Source organism: Galeopterus variegatus, unplaced genomic scaffold, assembly GCF_000696425.1.
Source record: "Galeopterus variegatus unplaced genomic scaffold, G_variegatus-3.0.2 Scaffold619, whole genome shotgun sequence".
Taxonomy (NCBI): Eukaryota; Metazoa; Chordata; class Mammalia; order Dermoptera; family Cynocephalidae; genus Galeopterus; species Galeopterus variegatus.
Window position 1 is genome coordinate 383,416 of NW_007726730.1, and position 22,830 is coordinate 406,245.

The 22,830-nt window shown below is 41.6% G+C and overlaps 1 protein-coding gene across 2 annotated transcripts in view; it reads right to left on the reverse strand.

The window, feature by feature from the left end:
* PKD2L1 (polycystic kidney disease 2-like 1) overlaps positions 1 to 22,830 on the reverse strand; it is a 33,986-nt gene that overhangs the window by 4,002 nt on the left and 7,154 nt on the right. For both annotated transcript variants that reach the window (XM_008570603.1, XM_008570604.1), the window contains exons 3-9: positions 4,897 to 5,024; positions 4,236 to 4,489; positions 2,865 to 3,089; positions 2,462 to 2,690; positions 1,615 to 1,785; positions 1,254 to 1,435; positions 722 to 842 (exon numbers count right to left, since the gene is read on the reverse strand). In XM_008570603.1, the coding sequence (XP_008568825.1) occupies positions 722 to 842; positions 1,254 to 1,435; positions 1,615 to 1,785; positions 2,462 to 2,690; positions 2,865 to 3,089; positions 4,236 to 4,489; positions 4,897 to 5,024 (1,310 nt within the window). The remainder of the gene's footprint in view (positions 1 to 721; positions 843 to 1,253; positions 1,436 to 1,614; positions 1,786 to 2,461; positions 2,691 to 2,864; positions 3,090 to 4,235; positions 4,490 to 4,896; positions 5,025 to 22,830) is intronic.

Consider the following 22,830-nt stretch of genomic DNA (forward strand, 5'->3'; position numbering starts at 1 on the left):
CTGCAGCCCATCAGTCTCTGCTTCTCAAGGTCCTCATAGCCCAGCCTTTCAGCATAATTCTGTTAGGAATGGATCATGCTCCCTCACCAACCTGATGTCCTCACTCTCAGTTGCTGCAGTAACCTTTCTGACCACACAGATTCCCCAAATACCACAGACCTCCTCCATACAAGGGCCTGCTAATCATTGAAGCCAGAGATCTTGCAAGGTGAGAGCACAACTGTGGTCTCTTTCTCATCAACCCCCAATCCACGTCTGTATCCCCATTCATTGATCAAATAAGGCAAACTGCTGATCTTGTTAACAGAAATTAAACCCAGATCTTTCATGGTTGGTCGTTGAGAGAACAACTACCAAATAATGGCAGTAGAAATCAGCAAAAGATCTCCAGAGAAAGGGGAGTCTTGGAGAATAGGCATAGAAGCTTCCAGGTGCAGCTCCTTCTCCTCATCAGGCACTTTTCCCTCCCTTTCCATCCTTGGAGGATGGGGGTTTGATTTTACTGAGGCAGTCTACAGGTTCTCTTCTACTCTACAAACTGCCTGACCGTGCTGGTTACATGGACCACATTAGCCAGCACTCAGAAGATCCAGAAGTCCCCCCAACTCCACTCCCCAGCCTTGACTTGAGAAACCCATTATAATGCTGAGTGGGGGAAATAAAGGGACCAGAACTCCACCCTACAGACTCTCTATGTCCCCACCCCTCAGAGGACACTCACCAGCAGCACGAAGAAGACGAAGAAGACATAGGTGACAAAGTAGACAGGGCCCAGGATGCGGTTGGCATTGTCAATAGCATTGTAGTCAAAGTCCCCAAGGATTATTCGGAACTGAGTGAAACTGAGAGACCAGGTCTGGACTTCACCTCAGAGCCTAATTAAACCCTGACCCCAACCCACACTCCCATTCCACTTTCATAACTCCAGATAGACCCCTCACTGCACTTCCAACCCAATCTGATAGAGACAGAGCAGTGTGCACACACCAGGGCTTCCAGAGACTCACACAGATGCTTTAAGCACAGGCGCACCCACACACATCTACCCATCTCCCCCAAGGATACATATACCCATGGAGCTGGAGGGTGAAGGGCCAGGGAGGAGTGAAGCGGGCAGGACACACACATGCACTTACAGATGCTTTAAGCACAGGCGCACCCACACACATCTACTCATGTCCCCCAAGGATACATATACGCATGGAGCTGGAGGGTGAAGGGCCAGGGAGGAGTGAAGCGGGCAGGACACACACATGCACTTGATGAAAGTGCTAAAGTTTTCCACTTGGGTCCCGAAAAGCAGGTAGCCGAGTTGGGCATAGGCGAAAAAAACAATGAAGAACATGACGGCGAAGCCCAGGATGTCCTTGGCACAGCGGGCCAATGTGGAGGAGAGCTGGGTCATGGTTTTGTTGAAACTGATGTACTTGAATATCTAGAAGGGCCATATTGAACAAGTGGTGAAGGAGGAAAAAGAAAAGCATTGAAAAGTCCATTCCAGGGACCTGTGGAGGCCACAGGAATCGCCAACCAGACAAGGAAAATGAGACACATATGAAAGAAGGAAGAATGAGTGCCCCAAGGCAGAGCTGGAGGTGGGGGGTCCCCGGGTACCTTGATCCAGGCAAAGAAGAGGTTGACAGCATTCATGTTGTTGTACTGTGTCTGCCAGAAGGCAAGGAACTCGAAGTCAGCATATGTGTTTGGCTGCTGCAGGAGCTTCCCCATCAGCCGATTCACCTCGAGGGTTCGGAATATGTGGAAGCCCACGGCCACAATGGACAGCTGTCACACAGGGGTCACGGGGATGTCAGAGAAGTCAAGGGGATCTCAAGGAAAGCTCAAAAAATGATGTCCCAGGGAGAATGGGGGCAGGTAAGATAGGTGGAAAGAAACGCCCTTCCCTGCTGAGTTGTTCACTATCTCAGGTTCAGATGGAACTGGATAGGATAATTGGGGAGCATCTTCAGTGTTCTAAAGCTCAGGAGAAAGCTTTGGGGCCAGTGGTAAATATATAGGTTGCAAAGAGTCACAGGAATAAGCCAATAAATTTTATTTCCCCCCACCCTCACCACTTCCAAGTCTTGTCAGGAACTAAAGGTGTCCTGTTAGTAGGAAAGAGAAGAAAATGAGTGGGCAGAATATTTGAATAGAAGAGAAAAGGCAGAGATTTCAAGGGGACAGGTCATGAAGGCAAAAGACGGAAGAGGAACAGAATACGAAGTACATAAAGAAAAGAGCAGGTCCCGGACCACAGATGAGGAGGAGAGATGTGGGAGACAGGGTTTTTCAAGGCTGAGCCAAAGGAGTATCAGCCTCTCACTTCAGAAGCTGTTACACAGTCATGTGACCAAAAGTCAGCAGGAGGACTTGGAGCTCCAAGAGGAAAGACACGGAGCCCCTATCAAGGTGGAGCCCCCTCCTCCTCCCAGTATCTCAGTCCAAGATAACCGTCCCTCACCAGGATGACCACCAGGTCCAGTATGTTCCAGATGCTGCTGAGGTAACGAAGCCGGTGGATGTGGAGCTCCAGGATCTCCTCCACCACATAGTAAAAGATGAAGATGCAGAAGATGATCTCACAGCCAACGACAAAGAAGTCCCAGTTGCTGATGTAGCGGATCAGCTTAACCGTGCGGATTTGCCAGGATGGGATGGCGCCTCCTGTAGCTGGAAACTCCACCACCAGTCTATGGGTGTGAGGAGTGGGGGAGCAGATACCTAGTGGGGCCTGGGCTGGGACTGTCCCATTTCCTCTCCTCCCCACCCCACCATAGGGTGCAAGTCCAGGGAAGGGTCTCAAGCACAGGGGAAAGGAACCAGGAATCATGGATGGACAGAGGCAGTAGGAAAGGGGGGCCCACCTCAGAACACAGAAAAGATTGATGTTGGCGTTGTAGACTGAGAAGTCGATGAAAACCACCCGGGTGCCCCTGTCCAGCCAGAGACCCTCCTGAAGGTCCCGGAGTGCTTCTGCACTGGGCTGTCGGGATCCTGGAAGGTCCAGGTAGTATCCGCCTCCACTGTAGCTTGTGAGCCTGCCCCAGTGGGAGGAGCCCCCCAGCTCATCCTGTGAGTGATATGTCCACCTGCCGCAGAAAAAGCCATCTGAGCAAAGGCCTGAGCCAGCCCAAAAGCTCACCTGCCAAGGCAATGGCGAAACTTTGTCATTGTCTGGGCTTTATAGTTTCACATACTTAGGTGCATATGTGCAAGGGAGTCTTCCAAATGTTCATGGAAAGTTTAGTATTATCTTTTAATTCTATTTTTCCACAAACTTTCTGAAGTACCCTCGTATATGTGTATATATATTCTATATGATATATATGTACATATTATGTATACTGTATGTGAAATATACATTATTATATATTATATATGTGAAATATATACATACGTATAATATATCACATAGAATATATATTTCACATATATTATGTTGTTTGATACTAATAACTGAGAAGGGAGGGAAAATATTGTCTACATTTTGCAGAAGACAAAACTAAGACTCAGATAATCCAGTTATACAGTGACAGAATAAAACTCAAATGTAAATCTCCTAATGTTTCCCTATTTCACTCAAGGCTATAGATAACAAAACCAAGCCCCAATTTTGGCCCCAACCTGAGCAGTCCCCATAAGGGAAGCCCCTGGAGCACACAGTCCAAAAATGATCCATCTGGCTCTTGTGATTGTGCAAATGGCTGCTCAACCCCATGATTCTCTGTTCTGTCCACCAAACTTTCTACCCTGGGCTCTTATTTCCTCTGCCTTCCTTCCTGTCCTGTCCACCCTTTTCTTTTTCTTCCCTGATTTTTCCTCCATCTTGACCTCTTGCTGCTCCCCCTGTCAGTCCCAAGGGCTGGACTCTCCGACCATGACTTGTGTGGCAGCATCAACTTCACCCATTCTCTACACCCCCAAAGAACTTCTGGGCAAGAAAGGATGGTTTCCCTGGAATGACTATTGGCCAGGTAGGATGAGTGTGACTATTCCCTGTGAATGCGAGCAAGTCTGGAGGCTATGGCTCTGTCACTAACATACCTCTTTTGATCTTAAGTGACACAGACCAAGGTCTCCAAACAGTCACAGTTGGGACTTATGGAGATACCTCCCCAAATCCCCTGAAGTGCCCCCAAGGCTCTTTTAGCCTTGGTAGAAGTGGATCCCACAGTTTGGTATGGTGTCACACCCAGAAGGACAAGCCCTGTGACATCAGTGGGGGGTTCACTCACGCTGTGCCATTGAGGGACCCAAAGGGGAGTTGCTCTTCTTTGTCCGGAGAGTAGACATCATAGCAGCACAAAATGTCCTCACGGAAGTCCTCATGCACCACACAGGAGTCATTGCGGACCCTCAGCTGCCGCAGCCTCGGAGCCCCCAGCAACAGGTTCTCGTAGTAGATGAAGGAATGGGAGCCGTGGCCCAGGCTCTGGTTGTTGTACCATTTGGTCCAGTACAAACTGTCCAGGAGTGGGCCCTGGGCAAACTGGACCACGAGCTGGGTTGTCCTGACCCAGTCCTGACCTCCTCCCTTAAATTTACCTTCACCCTCACTCTCTGACTCCCAGCTTGTGTCCAGTCTGCTTTTGTTGGACTCCTCAGCTGACCCATGAACCTTGACCAGATCCTGACCTGATATGACCTTACTCTTTATTTAAAATGTATTTTGAAGTTCAGCCTTACTTCTAACTCCCATTACTGGTCTGGTTTGACTCCCGGATCAACACCCCGATTCCTCACCTAGCTCCACCTGCACTCTAGTCTAACCCTTCAGCCTGACCCTCTGACTCAGCCTGATCCCTGACTGACCTCATTATCTGACCTCCACGAACTTTGACCTGTGGCCTCAGGCCATTGAGGGGAAGTTAGGGGTAGAAGAGATCTCATACTTACATCCCAGAAGTCTGCCATGCTGCTGATGTCCCGGAAGGCGACACCAGTGTCTGATGGGGTATGTAAGAAGAGCTCAGACATCACTTTGGTGTAGTAATAGGCGCTGGAGCTTGTCATTCCATAGGTCACTAGAAAAAAACCCAAGAGGTTGTGTCATTCTCACTATTCCCATCTCCATTCCCCAGAGGAGACAGGAAAGCTCATTGCCCTGGGGCCAGAGATGCTACCTAGATGATAGCCTGTCATACCTAACCCCTAGAGTTGGCTGGGAAGGCTTATGGTGGCATGATTAGTGCATCCTAGTGGGCACAGTAGTGTCCTGAGAGAGGGACTCAGAGAATCCCCAGATCAAAAGAGACCAGGCCTTTAACCTGAAGAACTGGATCTCCCTCAACCACTCTAATGCATACACCCAGTCCCATGTGCCTAAAGTAGGGCTGACAAGGGGAGCTCTAAGTTTTCTGGTTAAAAGGCAGGATTTGAAGAGTATAATCTATTTAGTTTATAGAGTGTCCCTCAATTTAGGTTAGTCTGATGGTTCCTCATGATTAAATTCAGGTTATGCATTTTGGGGAGGAATACCATGAAGTGATGCTGTGTCCTCAGTGCCTCATATCAGGAGGTAAATATCGTTTGTTTGCCTCATTACTGGGAATGTTAACTTTGATCCTTTGTTCAGGTGGTATCTGCTAGGTCTCTTCAATGTAAAATTGTCATTTTTCTGTAATCAATATGTATTTTGTGAGGAGACACTTTGAAACTATGTAAATATCCTATTTCTCATCAATCTTTCACTACTAATTTTAGTATCCATTGATGATTTTGCCTAATTATTACCAATATGGTTGTCAAGTGGTGATTTTCTTATTCCGTAATTCCTTTTGCATTTATCAGTTGGCATTCTCTTCAGGTAGAGCTTTCTCTTCTTTCCCATATATTTATTCGTCTGTGTATATTAGTTTGAACTCATGGATTCTTATTTTTTCCCTATGCATTATAATTTGCTATTGTTCATTTTGTTACTCAGTTTTGGGGGTCAGGTTATGAAAGATAAAGAAAGACTAAAGAATTTTTCCAGACTAAGAAAATACGAAAGAAACATGAATAGTAAATGTAATATATAATCCTGGAATGGATCCTGGACTATATCTTTTTTTCTTTTCTCAAAGGCTATTAGTGGAATAATTGGTGAAATTGTAATAAGATCTGTTCATTAGATGATAGTGCTGGATTGGTGGTAATTTCCTAACTTTGATAAGAGAATATCCTTGTTCTTAGAAAAGATATATGTAGATGTTTAGAAATAACAGGGTGTGATGTCTACAATTTACTCTCAATGTTAGTGTGTGTGTCTGTGTGTGTATATGTATGTGTGTGTGTGTGTGTGTGTGGAGAGAGAGAGAGGAAGGGAGAGAATGATAAAGAAAAAGCTTAGTAAAATGTTCATATTTAAGAAATCTGAGTGAAATGTATAAAGTTTATACAGGAATTCTTTGTATTTTTCTTGAGACTTTTCCATAAGTTGGTAATTACATTAAAAATTTTAAAGTAGGATTTGTCATCCTCTTGTGAGCAATTCCCCTCAAGAATTTTCCTTTTCAGACCTTGGTCCATATTTTCTCCCACCACCCCACCTGGAAGGGAAATGTTTTGGGGTGGACTAGACTATATCCTTGGAGGAAAGGAGGACCAATTAGTGATCCCAGACTGGGCAGTAACATCATACTTTTTAGGAGGGGAAATCAGCAAAGGAAGCATTATTACTCTACATTACCCCATTCCACTCTATTAAGTTCAAGACATGGTTTCACTTTTCTCTAACTCAAATCTGTGATTGCCTGTCCCTAGTATCTGGAAAAGGACTCAGATTCGACTGAGTCCTTCTGATCTGAAAAATGGGCTCCCACTGGAAATCAAACTTCTGTTTGCTGAGAGCCTATCACAGTTAGAACTGGTGGTTAGTGAGCTGTCCTCGTGACACAGGCTGATTAAATCGTTACATCTTCTTAATGGCCACTAGGTGGTACTCATTGCTACTGCTTTTCCTCTTCAATTCTGTTACTGCTCAAAATTAACATTGCTGTGAACTGCTCCATATATTGTGGAATAGTATCTCTGATTATTACACAAGAAAGTAAAGACAATGTCTTCTGAAAAAAAATGGCTTCACCTGGTAAAATGCCCGTTGACATGCAGAAATTCAGTATTCGCTTTTCTTTGCAACTTTTTAATTGAAATGTATTCATATAGAAAAGACCAAGAAGCAACCTTAAAAACATTCTAAATTAGGGCCTAAATTTGGTTTAGTACCTATTAAACACTTTCTCCCCATTCACACATCCTTTCTTCCTGGTTAATTCTTATTTCTGCAAATTTCGTACTTGGTCTCACGAAATGAGGGGTACTTTCCCCTAACACTTTATGAAACCCAGACTCAGTATTTCTCATACCCCCAATTTTGATACTTAGTAGCCCATTTCATCAGTCTATCAACTTGAATTATTCTAAAGAGTAATTTTATATTTATTAAACAAACATTATTCAAAGTCTACCATGTGTGAAATACCTCACTAGATATCATGGTTTCTATCCTTAAAAAATTCTATTGAGGAGACATGTCCCAGAATGAACTTGGTATAGTAGAACGAGCTTGAGCTTTGGAGCCGGACAGACATAGGTTCAAATTCCAGTTCTGCCACTTACAGTACAGACTTGGGCTCTGAGTCTCAGCATCATCATCTGTGAAATGGGGAATATAATACCTTTTAGGCTACTTAACAAATAGTTCTCATCACTGTATGGTATTCTCCTCAGGGATAAGGACTGTGTTGTATTGATTTAGCATAATGCCTGGTATTTAACTGGTTCTCAGTAAGTGTTTGTTGGGCTGAACCAACAGTGGAAAAATAAAAAATAACTATAATTCAAGGTAGAATGAAATAACAGAGTAATTTGCAAACTGAGGAAAGTCTTATGACTCTATATTTGCCCCATAACAGCAATGTCATCAAAATAGTCAAGAACAACTTTTATTTAGTAGATGTTGGAAAGAAGCTGGAATATTCCTTAGTCTAAAGAGAACAATAAATTCATACATGTCTTGGGTAAGAGAAATGAAGCCAGTCCTGGCTGACCTGATGAGCAAGCACAGTTGGCCAGTAACCCCTACACAGTGTGACAGTAGAAATGGTGCTGGCAGAACTCAGTATCCCTAGTAAGTCACTTATTGCCTCAGGCCTGGAGGCTGCAGCAATCCAAATCCAAAAGCAGGGCAGAGGAAGTTCAGGGTTGCTAGAGGGGGTGATGATTCCAGCTCCTGTGTCTTTCTCCCCTTCTCTTAACTCACTTATAAGCAAACTTTAGCCTGCATCAGAATTGCCTGGAAGGCTTGTTAAAACACTGACTGCTGTAGGTTTGAGTGGGGCTCAACAATGTGTATTGCTAATAAATTCTCAATTAATACTGATGCTACTGGTCTTGAGACCATACTTTGAGAACCATTACCTTGACCTGTTGCAATCAGGCAATCAATCAATACCATTTGTCTTTAGTAGAGATGTCAAGAAGGCAGTGGGTTTCCCAGTGTCTGTTTCAGTGATTCTCGAGACTGGGAGTGGAAAAGGGGGAGTGGGGGGAACCCCTCCCAAAGGGCTCTCAGAACTCCCTGGGATTAGGAGAGCTTTGACAAACTACACAGACCACTCAGAACACCCCCTCCCCACCCTGGCAGAAAATCACTGAATCTATTGAACCACAGGTAGTCATGCGAGGCGATCACATATCTTGGGTGCCTTATTGTAGAAGATTGAAAACAACTTGTTGGTCTTTCCTGGTGTCTCCCTCCCCCCACCCCAATCATTAGTTTCTATTCAGGTAATAAGGATCACGGTTTGACTATACCATGAAGAACCAGCCTGTCTAACTGGAACACCTGGTTTAGAGATTTCTGAATCCGCCAGGGGCTCAACATATCCATTTTACCACCATCCTTCTCCATATTGGGAGAAAGAAATGACTAGAGTAGCCACTTATTCCCTCAGGACACCTATCATATGCCCTGTGCTAAGTGCTTGACATGCTTATTTCATTTAGTCCTACAACAACCCTTTGTGGTAACTGCTATTATTATTCCATTTTCCAGTCTCAGAGTTTAAGTAACTTTCCCAAGGAAAACAACTAGTAGAGCCAGTATTCAAATACAAATCTGTCTGCCTCCATGGTAGACAGATTCGGTACTGCTCCATGGGCAGAACTATATCCAAGACATAGAAGTTACAGAGGGAATCATTAAGCTACATAAAAGGCAGCCCTTCCTAGCCATTAGTGCTTTCAATTAAGAAATGGGCCACTTCAGAAACATCCTTTTCACCATTGGGAGTGTTGGCAAAAGACTGTCAGCTGAGGATCATGTGAAAAGGTTGCTGCACTGGGCAGGGCTGGCCTTCCTGGTTCCTTCCTTTCAGATCCAGTGAAGGAATGCAATTGCTGTATGTATTTCGAGAGGTGAGACAAGACCAGACAATGGAAGGAATCAGAATTTGACTCAGTATGTTAAATGCCGGTACGTCCATATGTCATAATCATTTTGAAGTAGTGAAGGCCTCATTCCAAGAAATTTTCAGAGTCTGGGCAATGAACACATGAAAATGCTCTGAAGGGGATTCCAGGACCAGGTGATGGTTTCATACTCAAATAGAGTATCTGATTTTTTTTTTCTTTTAATGTTGGCCTCAGATCAAATTCACAGTTGCTCAATAATAATAACCATATTGACACTTATGCACCAAGCTTTGTGTACATTGTCTCCTTCAATCCTGAAAAGAAGCTGATAAAGTAGGAACTAACATCTCCATTTTATGCAAATAACTGAGATCCAGAATGTTATTAAATAAGTCATCCAAAAATTATATAACAAGCAAATAGAAAGTGGATTCAAACTCAAGCCTGCCTACTCCAAAGACCATGAATTTAACCACTACTCTACACTACACTAATTATGACAGTCTACCACCCTAAATCCTTCTGATTAGGGACTCTGACTCTCCTTCCAAAATTCAATCCAAACGGTTGGGATTGTGCAAGTTTATAAGGTGTCTTTATATGCAAACTCTATTTTAATAGGTTAATGTCTGAATCAGGAGGTGAGTTGCAAAAGCACTTGATAAACTCAAAAGCTACCATCTTAGAAGAAGCTTTAAATTTCTTCATTCTGATGTAACATGGATAATAATATATAAATCTGCATGAGGAATTGTACTCAAACATAGATGAGTCCCAAAGAAGGAAAAAGTCACATGCACAAAATGTTACCTGGTTATTTATAACATCGAAAAATGACAAACAACCTAAATATCCTACAGGGAGGCAATAATTAAGTAAATTATGATATCATTGAGCCTCTTAATGGAGTATGACACAGCTGTTAAAATGATACCAAAAACAATGCAAAATTGTATCCATGTTATCATTACAATTAAATATTTTTAAAAACCACTAAATGTAAAAAGTTGAAGGAAAAACTGACCTTTAAAAAAATTAGTTGTATAATAGGTAGGTTTTATTTTTCTTCATTCCCATGGAGTCATATTAATGCTATAAAAATAGAATGTAAAAAATGATAAAATCATTAAAAAAATTTTTTTCACCTGTGTATTTTCAAGTTATAGGCTGAAATTTCCAGGTGCTGGATGATGTCCTTGGCTTTGTTATTGCTTCCCTAAGATCTGTTCCCTCTTCTCTTGCCTAATATCGTGATTTTATCTGAAATATCACACCTTTCCTGATCACTCACATATGTTGCCACAAGCTAGCTCCAACTCTGGCCCTAGGATTTGTACAGAAAGCTCAGGCCAAAGCAAATCCACAAAAGCCTCTCCCTTGGCACCGTTACAGGCTCAGGGATGAGGAGCCAAGACATTTCAGGCCAAAGAGTCACGAAGAGAGATTTCTGGAACCTTCTGAAATCTTATCTCTCATGTTAAATATGAATAAGAAAGCCCCAGAAGAGTTGGCCTTAGCATGAAACTGATAGTGCAGCTTGCAGAACTGAGTAACAGAAACAGAAAGGTCTCTGACAATGTCATTAAGCCACTGTACGGATCAGCCCTGAACCCTGCCCTTGTTTGGACTTTCTTTACTTAGACACTGAATCCCATTACAGTTTAAGCCAGTTTTCATTGGGTTTTACTTAATTGTAACATAGTCCTTACTTATACAGAAACCATGACATTTTCAAAAAGATTGCATTATTTCTGAGGAAAACAGAGCTAGAAAAGGAGGGCAGTGGATGATTTAGCATATCTGTGCCAAAGTCTACATTAATTAAAATACATTCTATCCTACATTAAAGGGGATTGTTGAGTCAACTGATAATGACATTCTGGAAACATGCCTACCATTAATTCCTTAAGGCTCTCTAAGCTTTATTTGTGGGTAAAGCCAGATCTCTGGAATACTATGAAATACACACACATACACATATTTCCCACTCCTAAAATTACCCTTATAGAATGAGTATTTAATATGGATTTTAAGGGAGACAGATATAAGAAACAGTCAAATGATAAGTAGCTCCAATTTTTAACATTACTTTTATCCATTATAATATTCCATGTCCCTTATATAAAACCAACATAGCCAATTATTCTCAGAGGTTTCATCTCCTTATTAACTGGTGTGCTTTTTTCTTACTAAACATGAAGAACTCTGCAACCGATTTGTTTTTCCTTCCTTGCTTTGGCTGCCAAGAACCTCAGGTTTTGTTCTCATTTGCAGTACTTTTGTTTATCTTGAGTTTTCGGGTACAAGTTATCTTCCTCCCCTACCTTTTCCCACTTCTTTTGCTAAGTCTTTCCATTATAGTGCTAATGGGCTGTATTTTATTGTGTCTGTGCTTTTTAATGTAAGCTGGCTCAGGTCCCTTTTAGACATAGGTGGGGCATAAATATATTGTTATTAAAGAAGTATGACTGTAATAATTATTATTAATCATCATCATCATGAGCTTGGGTAATAACATGATTTTATCCATTCCTGTGTTCATAGTAAAAACTGAATGTTCTTATCCTCTCTTTTGAAATGCTGGCAGACCTTCCCAGCTCAGAGCAATAAGAAGTCAGCAGTTGCTTTGTTCTGCTTTCTCAGGTAATCACCATATAGGCCATCATATGCCTTTCCTGCTCCTAATTATGTTTTAATGGAACATAGCTGTCCCTTTCTAATAGCACTCTCCATGGGCAGGAATGGGATCCCTTCCTTCAATTAAATGACAAAGAATCTCAGAGATCTGGGGTGCTTTTGCCAGAGAGTGTATAGTTCTTTCATGTGTCTACACTACTCTTGTGTTGGGAACTCTGTGCCTACAAGGTTTTGACACTCAAAAGCCAACTGCTCCTTCCTAAGCTGGACAGCTCTGAAGAGAAGCATTGAGGATACTTTTCTAGAAACCTGGGGGTCTCTTTCACCCCCAATCCCAGCCCTGACAGTCATTGTGTGGATAGAGTTTCCACTGTTCCATAAATCTTCCAACTGTTAAAGAGCTGGAAATTCCTTGGGCTTTACAAATTCTATAAGTTTATCCTGCAGCTCCTCTGATGGCCCCTTTCAGAGCCCCTCTTGTAACTTGGCTTACTGAGAAGTTCTCTGAAATATCTCCACCTGTTTCTTGTCACACCAGATCAAGCTTGGCTTTGGTCATGTAAATAATTGAGGGGAGCATGGTCTGTGGTTATTCCTATTGGGTGGTTCTACTTTCTTGTGGAGTAAAACACATTGTCATGAAACTATCCCTTCTTAGCCCTCTCCAACAGCCTCTGAGAATACATATTTTTACAATAGCTTTGCTAAGCACTTTCATATCCATTCCTGGTGGAAAAGAATCAGCTCTCACCAATCGCTGTGTCTCAGGGAGATTATTTCAATTAATGCCTTGATTTCTTCAAGTTCCATTAACTGTTGCTGCCCCCAATTACAATAGCTTTGCTAAGCACTTTCATATCCATTCCTGGTGGAAAAGAATCAGCTCTCACCAATCGCTGTGTCTCAAGGAGATTATTTCAATTAATGCCTTGATTTCTTCAAGTTCCATTAACTGTTGCTGCCCCCAATGCCAAATTATGGACAAGATTTCTTCTCACCTTATCCAACACAGACTTCTAGTTATTCCCCAATACCTTTTCCTCCCCTTCTTACATAATAATATAATTTTATCTGGGGGCACATTGCTGACCAATTAAACACCACATTACCCAGCATCCCTTGCAACTAGATATAGTGACTGTTTAATTAAGTCTGGCCGATGGAATGTAAGTGGAATGATATGGTTCCACTTACCACTTCTGGCTCACGTCCTTAAAAGGAAGGAATGTGACTTCTCTTTCTACTTTCCTTCTTCCTGCTAGCTGGAGTATGGAAACAAGAGCAGGAGCTGCCCCATGATATAAACGCTGTGTGTTGAGGGTGGCAAAGCAGTAAGGTAGGAAAAGCCTGGGCCCCCCATGACTGTGGAGCCCCATATTAGTGTAGGGCTCCCTGTAATCCAGACTGTTATGTGAGAGAGAAATTGACTTCTGTCTTATTTAAGCCACTGTAATTTTGGTCTTGATATTACAGCTAAATCAATATCCCAACTGAAGCATTTCATATGAAGAAATCCATGTTACATGGGAACTTGGCAAAGGGAACCTTTCTAAGACAATAGAACAGACATAGAGAGGGAAGAATAGAGCTGTTAACAAACTGATAACACAAAATTCCTATCCTAAGAAAAGTCAGGTCTAATCACAGATCTCTTGGTTAAAACCATTTACTGGGTACACAGAACCCTGTTCCTTTTCTTAGTAGAAAGTCCCCTACTAAAGAAGTCTGTTGTCATTCTCGTCCTCCTCCTCCTTCTCCCCGCCCCCCTCCCCCTTCTCCTTCTTTAGCAATTCCTCCTTTCAATCCCTTCTTTGCTGCTATCCCACCCACACATTCAGGTTAATGTTATTGGGTCATTCCAAGTTGGATCCCAAATACCTCATGTACTTTTAAATGGACCCTAGGGAGAAGAAAACTGGAACCTGGAAATGAGGGAAGGTTAGATCCTCAGAGTATACCAGTACATTTGTAGATTGTAGAAAACCAGTACATTTTCACATCAGTGCATCTACAGATGCTACAGCTGACAGAACTAGGTCACTCACATCTGCTTCAGTAACAAAATCTATGAGCATTATCAAGCCTTTTAGTCTTTAGATTCAGAAGATTCAAGTTCTAGAGAACATATGACTTCACATGGCTAGTTTCTTTTTGGGAAATCAGATTCAGGGTCAAAGAGTTTTATGAGCTGCTGTTGAAGCGAATTCAATCAAGCTGAAGGTGAACACTCTGGAAAATGGAAAATGAACCCAAGAATTTGTTAGCGATCTCCCTGAAGTTTCTAGTAGCCCTGTGATCTTAGCACAGGAAGAATAGACCCATAAATACTTGTTCATGCTGAGTCAATTTAACAAATGACCTTGGGAAGGAATACTAAAATCAGATATCTAGAAGACTGGACATAGGACTAGGGAACAAGGCACAACGATGCATGTGTAATTAGCTACTGGAATCTCCCTGTTCTATTCAGTTCTGAATGCAGCTGCAAGTGAAATCAAAGCAATTGATTCTTACAGATTTAGTATAGCCTTAGCTGATGTTTATAAACTCTTAAGTGGTTTCGGAACTGCTTGAAGAGGTTATTAAGATAATAGTCAAACCAGGAGGTCAAAGGTCCTGAGGATGACGGATGGTCTTCTTCTTTAGAGCCATTCAGGAAAAAATACTGTCCCCCAAAGAGCATTATTTTTGTGTTATCCAGAAACCTCAAGACATAGTGTGAACTTCAGTCAATGTCATGAGAGATATATAAGATTTTTGTAGCTATGGTCTCTGAGGAGGGCATACTGTCTCAAGATAGCTGAAAACACCAACTGGAATATAACATAAGAGACCTGCCTTAGTAGGAGATTTTTCTAGCTGATGAGTCAGTGGTGATTCTACATGTTTCTGTAGAAGTTTATAGAGGAAGATCTGTGCTTGTTCTTACTGTGTTTCCTTGAATGATTTGCCCAAGATCTCCCAGAGACTGATCATCTCGGAAAAACTAAAGCCACAGAGAGTCGTACAGAGCTAAAACTGAAAGACTTTTTGCTGCCTATATCTAGCTGAACCAAAACTGTATTTAATACTAGAAACTGAGGAAGCATTAGAAGAGGAGCCCTTGGTGTTAAAGGCTGTCAAGGCTGAGGTCCTTGAAAATGTGGGCTCAGAAGAGACGGGAGACTAGACAGGAAAAATCTAGTGACTACATAGATAGGGGTCACCCCAATTAGGATGCCACCATTTCCTGCCCTGTCTTAAAAAATGATAAGGGAGAGATGACTAAGTTAATGGAGTTGGTAATGAGTGATTTTGCTGCATAGAAATCCTNAAGGGAGAGATGACTAAGTTAATGGAGTTGGTAATGAGTGATTTTGCTGCATAGAAATCCTGGACATTACTTGTAATTGTGTAGTTCAAACTATGTGCACTAGTAAGATTCTGTGAAGATTATTATTATTATTATTATTATTATTATTATTATTATTATTATTATTAGGTGGCTGGCCAGTAGGGGGATCTGAACCCTTGACCTTGGTGCTGGTGTTATGCTTGTTCTTACTGTGTTTCCTTGAATGATTTGCCCAAGATCTCCCAGAGACTGATCATCTCGGAAAAACTAAAGCCACAGAGAGTCGTACAGAGCTAAAACTGAAAGACTTTTTGCTGCCTATATCTAGCTGAACCAAAACTGTATTTAATACTAGAAACTGAGGAAGCATTAGAAGAGGAGCCCTTGGTGTTAAAGGCTGTCAAGGCTGAGGTCCTTGAAAATGTGGGCTCAGAAGAGACGGGAGACTAGACAGGAAAAATCTAGTGACACATAGATAGGGGTCACCCCAATTAGGATGCCACCATTTCCTGCCCTGTCTTAAAAAATGATAAGGGAGAGATGACTAAGTTAATGGAGTTGGTAATGAGTGATTTTGCTGCATAGAAATCCTAGACATTACTTGTAATTGTGTAGTTCAAACTATGTGCACTAGTAAGATTCTGTGAAGATTATTATTATTATTATTATTAGGTGGCTGGCCAGTAGGGGGATCTGAACCCTTGACCTTGGTGCTGGTGTTGTAAGCACCACGCTCTAACCAAGTGAGCTAACCAGCCATTCCAGACTCTGTGAAGATTACAGGATAATCAACACCATGGCCAAACCATATGGTCACCCAATGCCAAGAATGGATTATCACTGAAGTTACCGGGTCTGTTAAGGGTAGCCTCATCATTGATTGGTTCATGAAGTATGGCAAAATAAAGGCCACCCAGAAAGACCATATGAAGACAGCTTTTGTCACCCCTAATAAATGCATTCTCTCCTTTACTATAGGGCTTCCTCACTCAATACACTACAGGAGGCTATCAAATGGTTCCACAGAAAGGGAAATTATATTTAAGTAATTAATATATTGATTGGTTTTTAAATAACTTAAACAGAAACCACATCATTATCACTTTGAAAGGCATGAAGTTCCTGAAACACCTTATCAAACTTTCTCAGAGGTTCAAGAATCAAAAGTGGAAGAATGTTTCCCCAGATTTCCTAGTAGGGAGAGCTCTTTAAAAAATCTCAGGAAGCCATAGGCTTATGTCAGGAACAGGAAGACAGGGAATAAAGAAGAGTCAAAAGCTGCAGGCAGAGATAGGTGAAAAGAAAGCAAAATGGACCAGTGCTTGGGAAAAGAGAAGAGAGAGAAGGAAGGAGGTACTGGGAGAGCCAGTCCAGCGAAGAGTCAAAAGCTGCAGGCAGAGATAGGTGAAAAGAAAGCAAAATGGACCAGTGCTTGGGGAAAGAGAAGAGAGAGAAGGAAGGAGGTACTGGGAGAGCCAGTCCAGGACCCACAGGTATCCAGCAAGAAGCAGTGTTCCTGATCTTGGGCTTCACTGCAAGCTGGCAGTTCCATGCGGTTATTTTGAAGTATGGTTTATTTCCCACAGCGTGCATCAAGAGATCTTCCTACACTGACTTCATTGCTGTCAGCCACCAGCACCTTAGAAGAGCCTCCTACACTACTTTTACCAACATCAGCGGATGTTCCATCTCACAAATGGCATTTGTATTGATTTCCCACATCCTTCTAGTATAAACCAGCCAAACCTTCTTATCTAAAATACATATATATTAATATGTGTCTAGAAAATGGCTGAAATGATATACAACAAACAATTAACTGTTTACAGGGAGGGGCTTTAACACTCTCTACATTAATTGACTTTTTAAAAACAAAGACTATGCATTAAGTAAACATTTAATGAAGATATTCCCAGTTTTACTTTTTTTGTGGGAGAAGGGGGAAGTTTGTAATGGAAATGAAGAGAAATAGGAGAAACACTGTTTTACATTGTTTCACCTCATTTGCCCCATGAGACTCTGATTCTGGCAAAGCTCGTCCATATTCATAGGACTTAGTTGGCTAATGCCACCTCCTCCAACTCCTACCTCCTCCAGGCTGACAGCCAAGACTGTTAACACAAACAAGCAAGCAAGCAGATGGTAATGACTTTGGACCTCCCTGGCAATGATTTTTAAATAGTGAAAAGCAGTTTTAATCCTGTTAAAACAAACAAGCGAGCAAATGGCAATGACCTTGGCCCTCCTCAGACTTGAATGGATACCTGCTTCAGGGATCTGCAAGAGTTCCCAGGTCTCCCTGACCACTTTGTCCCCCACACCTCTCCATGGTCTCTGAGCACCCCTCCACTGCAGCACTCACACACTCTGTCACTATTGGTTTACATGTTGGCCTCCCTTACTCCTTGAAGAAGAGGGTGTATCTCATGTATTTCAAAGCCCTTAGCTCTTGACCTAGGGCCTGGTACATAGTGGGACTTCCTAAGCATTTGAATGAATGACTGTGCAAATACCCAGGGTCTCGTCCTCAGTTTGAACTTTTTGCTAATAAGCTCTCATTGTTTCATCTGTTCTTTTCCTCCATGCTGTGAAATAATCTGTTTTGACCAGCTCAGACTCAGTCTCTAAGCCAGTGGTTCTCAAATATTTTGTTCTCAGAATCTCTTTGTAACTCTTAAAACTTTTGAGGGGCTGGACAGTTAGCTTAGGTGTTAGAGCATGGTGCTGATAATAGCAAGGTCCAGGGTTCAAACCCTGTAGCCACCAAAAAACAATAAAAAAAAATTTTAGGACTCCAAAAAATTTTTGTGTATTTGGGTTATACCTATCAATCATTGCCTTATTAGAAATTAAAACTGAGAAAAAAATTAACATTCATTTAAAAAAATGATAAAAATAGTGATAACAATCCCAATTCATGTAAACATAAATAATATATTTTTATAAAAAGCAATTATATTTTCTTTAAAAAGCCAAAAAAATGTTAATGAGAGAAGTGGCATTGTTTTACATGTTTGCAAGTCTCCTTGATGTCTGGCTTAACAGAAGACAGCTGGATTCTCATATCTGCTTCTGCAGTCAATCTGTTACAATGTGTTGTTTTGGTTGAAGTATATGAATAAAATATGACCTTACACAATACCTTAATGAGTAAGAGGGGACGTCACAAACTCCCTGAAAGGGTCTCAGGAAGTCCCAGGCGTCCTCAGAGCATGCCTTTGAGAACCATTGCCCTATGCCTTATTTCTGTGACTAGAACCTCTGCCCAGTCCTGAGGATCTGCCTGAACTTAAAATCCCAGCCTTCCTGCTGCCACCACCCAATAACATAAAGAGATTATCAATAATATTTTTATAATCCCTTATCTGTGTAGTGTACATTATTTCATAATTTTCAAAGAACTTTCCCATACAATGTCTCCCAGTAGCCTGTCAGACATGTCTGATGACTCCACTTTCCCCATGAGCAAAGTTTCCTATGAATCTTGAAGTTCAGAATTTATATGATTTGCTCAAGGTGACTCAGCTGGCGAGAGGCAGAGCTAGTCCTCAGATTCCTGCCTTCTGATATGAGCCACATGCTCTTTCTCTGGCCAGTTATACCAACAGTGTCCCAGCCTGATCTCACCTACAACAATTCAGAGTATTGAGAAGTATTTCAATATTTTCCTAATTTATACCTTGGTGAGGAATGGCAACTGGTACTTATTGAAAGCCTACCAGGCCCTGTACTAGGTATCTTATTCATTTCCCATCGACCTCACAAAGGCAGACTTTATCCTCACTTGAAAAAGAAATCAATGCTTGGAGCGATTTAAGTATCTTGACCTATCTTGTCAAAGACACATGGCTAATAACTGGAAGCACCATGGTTTGAACCAGGTCACTTTGTTCCAAGTGTGTGCTCCTCCCGTGCCTTCACCGAAGTCATGGTTCTATGTGACCAATTATCTTCTGCCATCATTATAGCCACATAGGGCTCGCCCACAGACTCTTCCTGAACTTCCAACATATTTCTTTTTCTTTTTTCCAAGCCAAACTGTATCCGGATTTATTAAAGATAGTTTTCATAAACAACCATGGTATTTCAGGCAGGATATGGGCAGGCAAATGTTAACAGTATACAACAACTTTCAAACTCCTTTCTTCAAATGAGTACCAAAATCAGAAAGCCACTGTAAAACCAAATGAAGTCTCCCTTTGATCCTCCGAACAGGGAAAGTTTAGAGCAAGGGTTGACATTTTTCATTTAGAATGTTGTTTAACAACTTTTCACAAGCCAACCCTGACTTTCAGGACGTGAAATAAAAATGGCAGAATTAATCTGAAGATCCACAACATAGAAGAGGAATTGCTGTCTTTTGAGGGACACCATGTCAGCATTGCCTGACATAATGGTAACCAACTTTGGGGGGTCAGATCCCAAGAGGTCTCTGGGCTTAAGGGAGTTAAGTCTATGCTAAAGGTGGAGAGGGAGATGAGGACATAAAAACAAATTTTAGTTTTTCCACACCACAAGGCATTTGTGCCAAGTTGGCTATTTGTGTCAACATCAGGGAATTCTTCATACCGAGAGCCAAGAGGAAGTCTCTCAAAACTAGAAGGGAAAAGTGTTTTCCGCAAATCAATCCAGATTCTGAGATGTTCTATTAGTGACATAGCCTCCTCCTCAAAAAAAAAAAAAAAAGTGAGTGTTCTGTGTGCTAACAACATAGCTATAGCTTTAAAAAAAAAAAGGTGAAACAAAATTTTGCATTTTTATAAACTTGATAAAAAATAGTACTTCAAACTGTACAGTCACCAGGAGTACATAGTTATCAAAACTGCACACATTTCATGTGGCATCTCCAGCATCTTCAGCTTTCGGTGCCTGGTGTGTTTTGGCATCTTCATTTTCTGCAGGGTTATCCCATTCTTGCCAGCACCAGCTTTTCCCTTTTCCCCTTAGGGTACCTTCTCTCCCTTATTTGCAGGGGCCTTTTTAGGCTTGGGTTCTGGCTTTGGAGGAGCAGGTTTCGCAGACAATCTTATAGATCTTCTCTGTGGTTCAACATTTATTGTGACTTTATTTCCTTTAGCATCCCCTTCAGCCTTTCTCTTGGGCATGTTGGCAATGTCAGAGGGACGTAGGCACCAGATGTGGGGATGCAGCGGTGCACGGGCTTTGTTTGGTCAGTCCAGGGATTGTTCTTGCCTCTTCTTCTTCACCTCCTTCTTCATTTCTATTCCTTTCCTTGTGAATTCTAGAAATGCTCAGTCAACAAAGACATCTTCTTCCCGGTCTCCAAGCTCACTTTAACCTCTCCTGTTAATGCAAGGTTCCATCAATCTATGGACAGAACCTGGAAATCCACTAAAAGAAAGCAGAGTGAATAGAGGTAGACATTTCTTTACAATCGGTGATGGATAAAGAGCATCCAATTGACATTAATTGATCTGTAGATGTGAGTCACCAAGGGCTGAGGGTCCCTGCCCTCCTCCCCAACTGCATGGTGACCAGACCCAGCCTTGTCCTGGCTCAGAGCCTTTCTTACAGAAAGCCAGTCCCAGGTGCACCTTTGAGATAACCATAATGTCTCCTAAAACAGACAGCATTGTTTCTACACAAAGCCCTTCAATGTTTCTTCCATCAACAAAAGGCTACAGCCATCCCTCCAAGAAGACAAAGGGCTGGAAACCCTTTCATAAATATCATGATGGTGGTATGGGAAGTGGTGGGGACAGAGAGGCAGGGAGATCATTCTCTAGCACTTTCTCTGCTGAGGAATAACTAGGTCAGGACCAACTCCACCCATCAGGAACGATTCTGAATGACTGATCATTCCTGAGCTATTCATAGTGACAATAATAACATTTTCTTAATCTGCGGAAGAGAAATAATAATATCTGTCCTTTACAGAATTGCTGTCAGGATCAAATGAGATAACAGGCGTGAAAGCTCTTTGTAAAGTTTAAAGGGCTGCGCAATTGATATTGTTTATGAGAAGATTGATGGTTCACTCACATAGCCTGCGTAAAAAAGATAGCTCTATTTTAGCCGGATGAGATTTCAAATAGCCCTGGTTTCTAGCCCCACCAAGTTCCTAGAATAAAGCATAAAGGAGAAGAAGTGAGGTCGGTATGGCTGATCATGACAGTTCGATAGTTTACCAGGGCCCATCCCAGGCCAAACTGCTGTGCAGGCGATGCTAACTTTGTTAGCTGTTCTTTTCCACTACCAGCACCCAGACCCTGGAAATGACACCCCTGTGGCTGGTTCCCCACTAAGGGTCTAATGATCCAAGTTCCCTGTCCCCCCATCCCCTCCCTCATCCCTCTTTAAGCTTATCTTATACAATGTACACAAAAATAAATACACAATATAAATTAAAACATGAGAAAACTGTTCATCCTCACTAGTAATCAAAGACAAATAAAATAAGGCAAATTGTACAATTTTATATCTATTTAACAATAAAAACTATAAATGAGAATATACAATTTTGATAAGGCTGTGACAAAATTGGTGTAATCTTACAGCACTAGTGGCATGATAACTCATAAATTTGTATAATTCCTTACAGAGGCAAAATGACCACAAACAGCAAGCCCTAAAGAGATATTTCTATCTTTTGTCCTTGTGATCTCTTTCTTTGGAAATTCTCAAGGAAGTAACTCAATAAAAGTGAAAAAAAGCAGCAGATACAGATATATTTCCCATATTAGGCAAATATTGAAATAACAAGAGTTTTAGTTAATTGTGGTGTAACTATAGTTATTAAAATGAAAATATAAAAGCTAATTAGAAACATGAAGAAATGTTTATGATGTAATTAGAAGTGAAAGTGTACAATACAACTAAGTAAAAATGTATATGTATGAATAAGCACTGGTAATATAAAAACATCAGAATATCTTTGGTGTGGTGGTGGCGAATTATATTTCAAAATGTTTTTTTAATGTTTTTATATCATCTCTTAAATACAGCAATAAAAAGAAAGAAAAGTAGTCAGCTAGTAGAATTTCTCAATATTCTGCTTCTAGTATTAGGGTAGGGCAGGGAGTTGTCCTTGCTAAGATGTTGATAAGTGTTAATAAAAAAAAATTTTTTTTTAAAGATGACCAGTAAGGGGATCTTACCCCTTGACTTGGTGTTGTAAGCACCATGCTCACCCAATGAGCTAACCAGCCATCCCTATATGGGATCCGAACCTGTGGCCTTGGTGTTATCAGCACCACACTCTCCCGAGTGAGCCACGGGCCGGCCTAGTGTTAATAAATTAATGGGCAACACATTTGCAGGCAGAGAGGCTGTAGTGGTTAAAAGCTTCAGAATTCAAACCAGGTAAACAGTCACTGAATTTGATTTCTGCTTCTTCCACTTGTTTGCTATGAGGCCTTGGAAAGCTATTCTACATACCTAAACCTTTCTTAGGGGATGGCCACTTAGCTCAGTTAGTTAGAGTGCAGCCTGGTAACACGAAG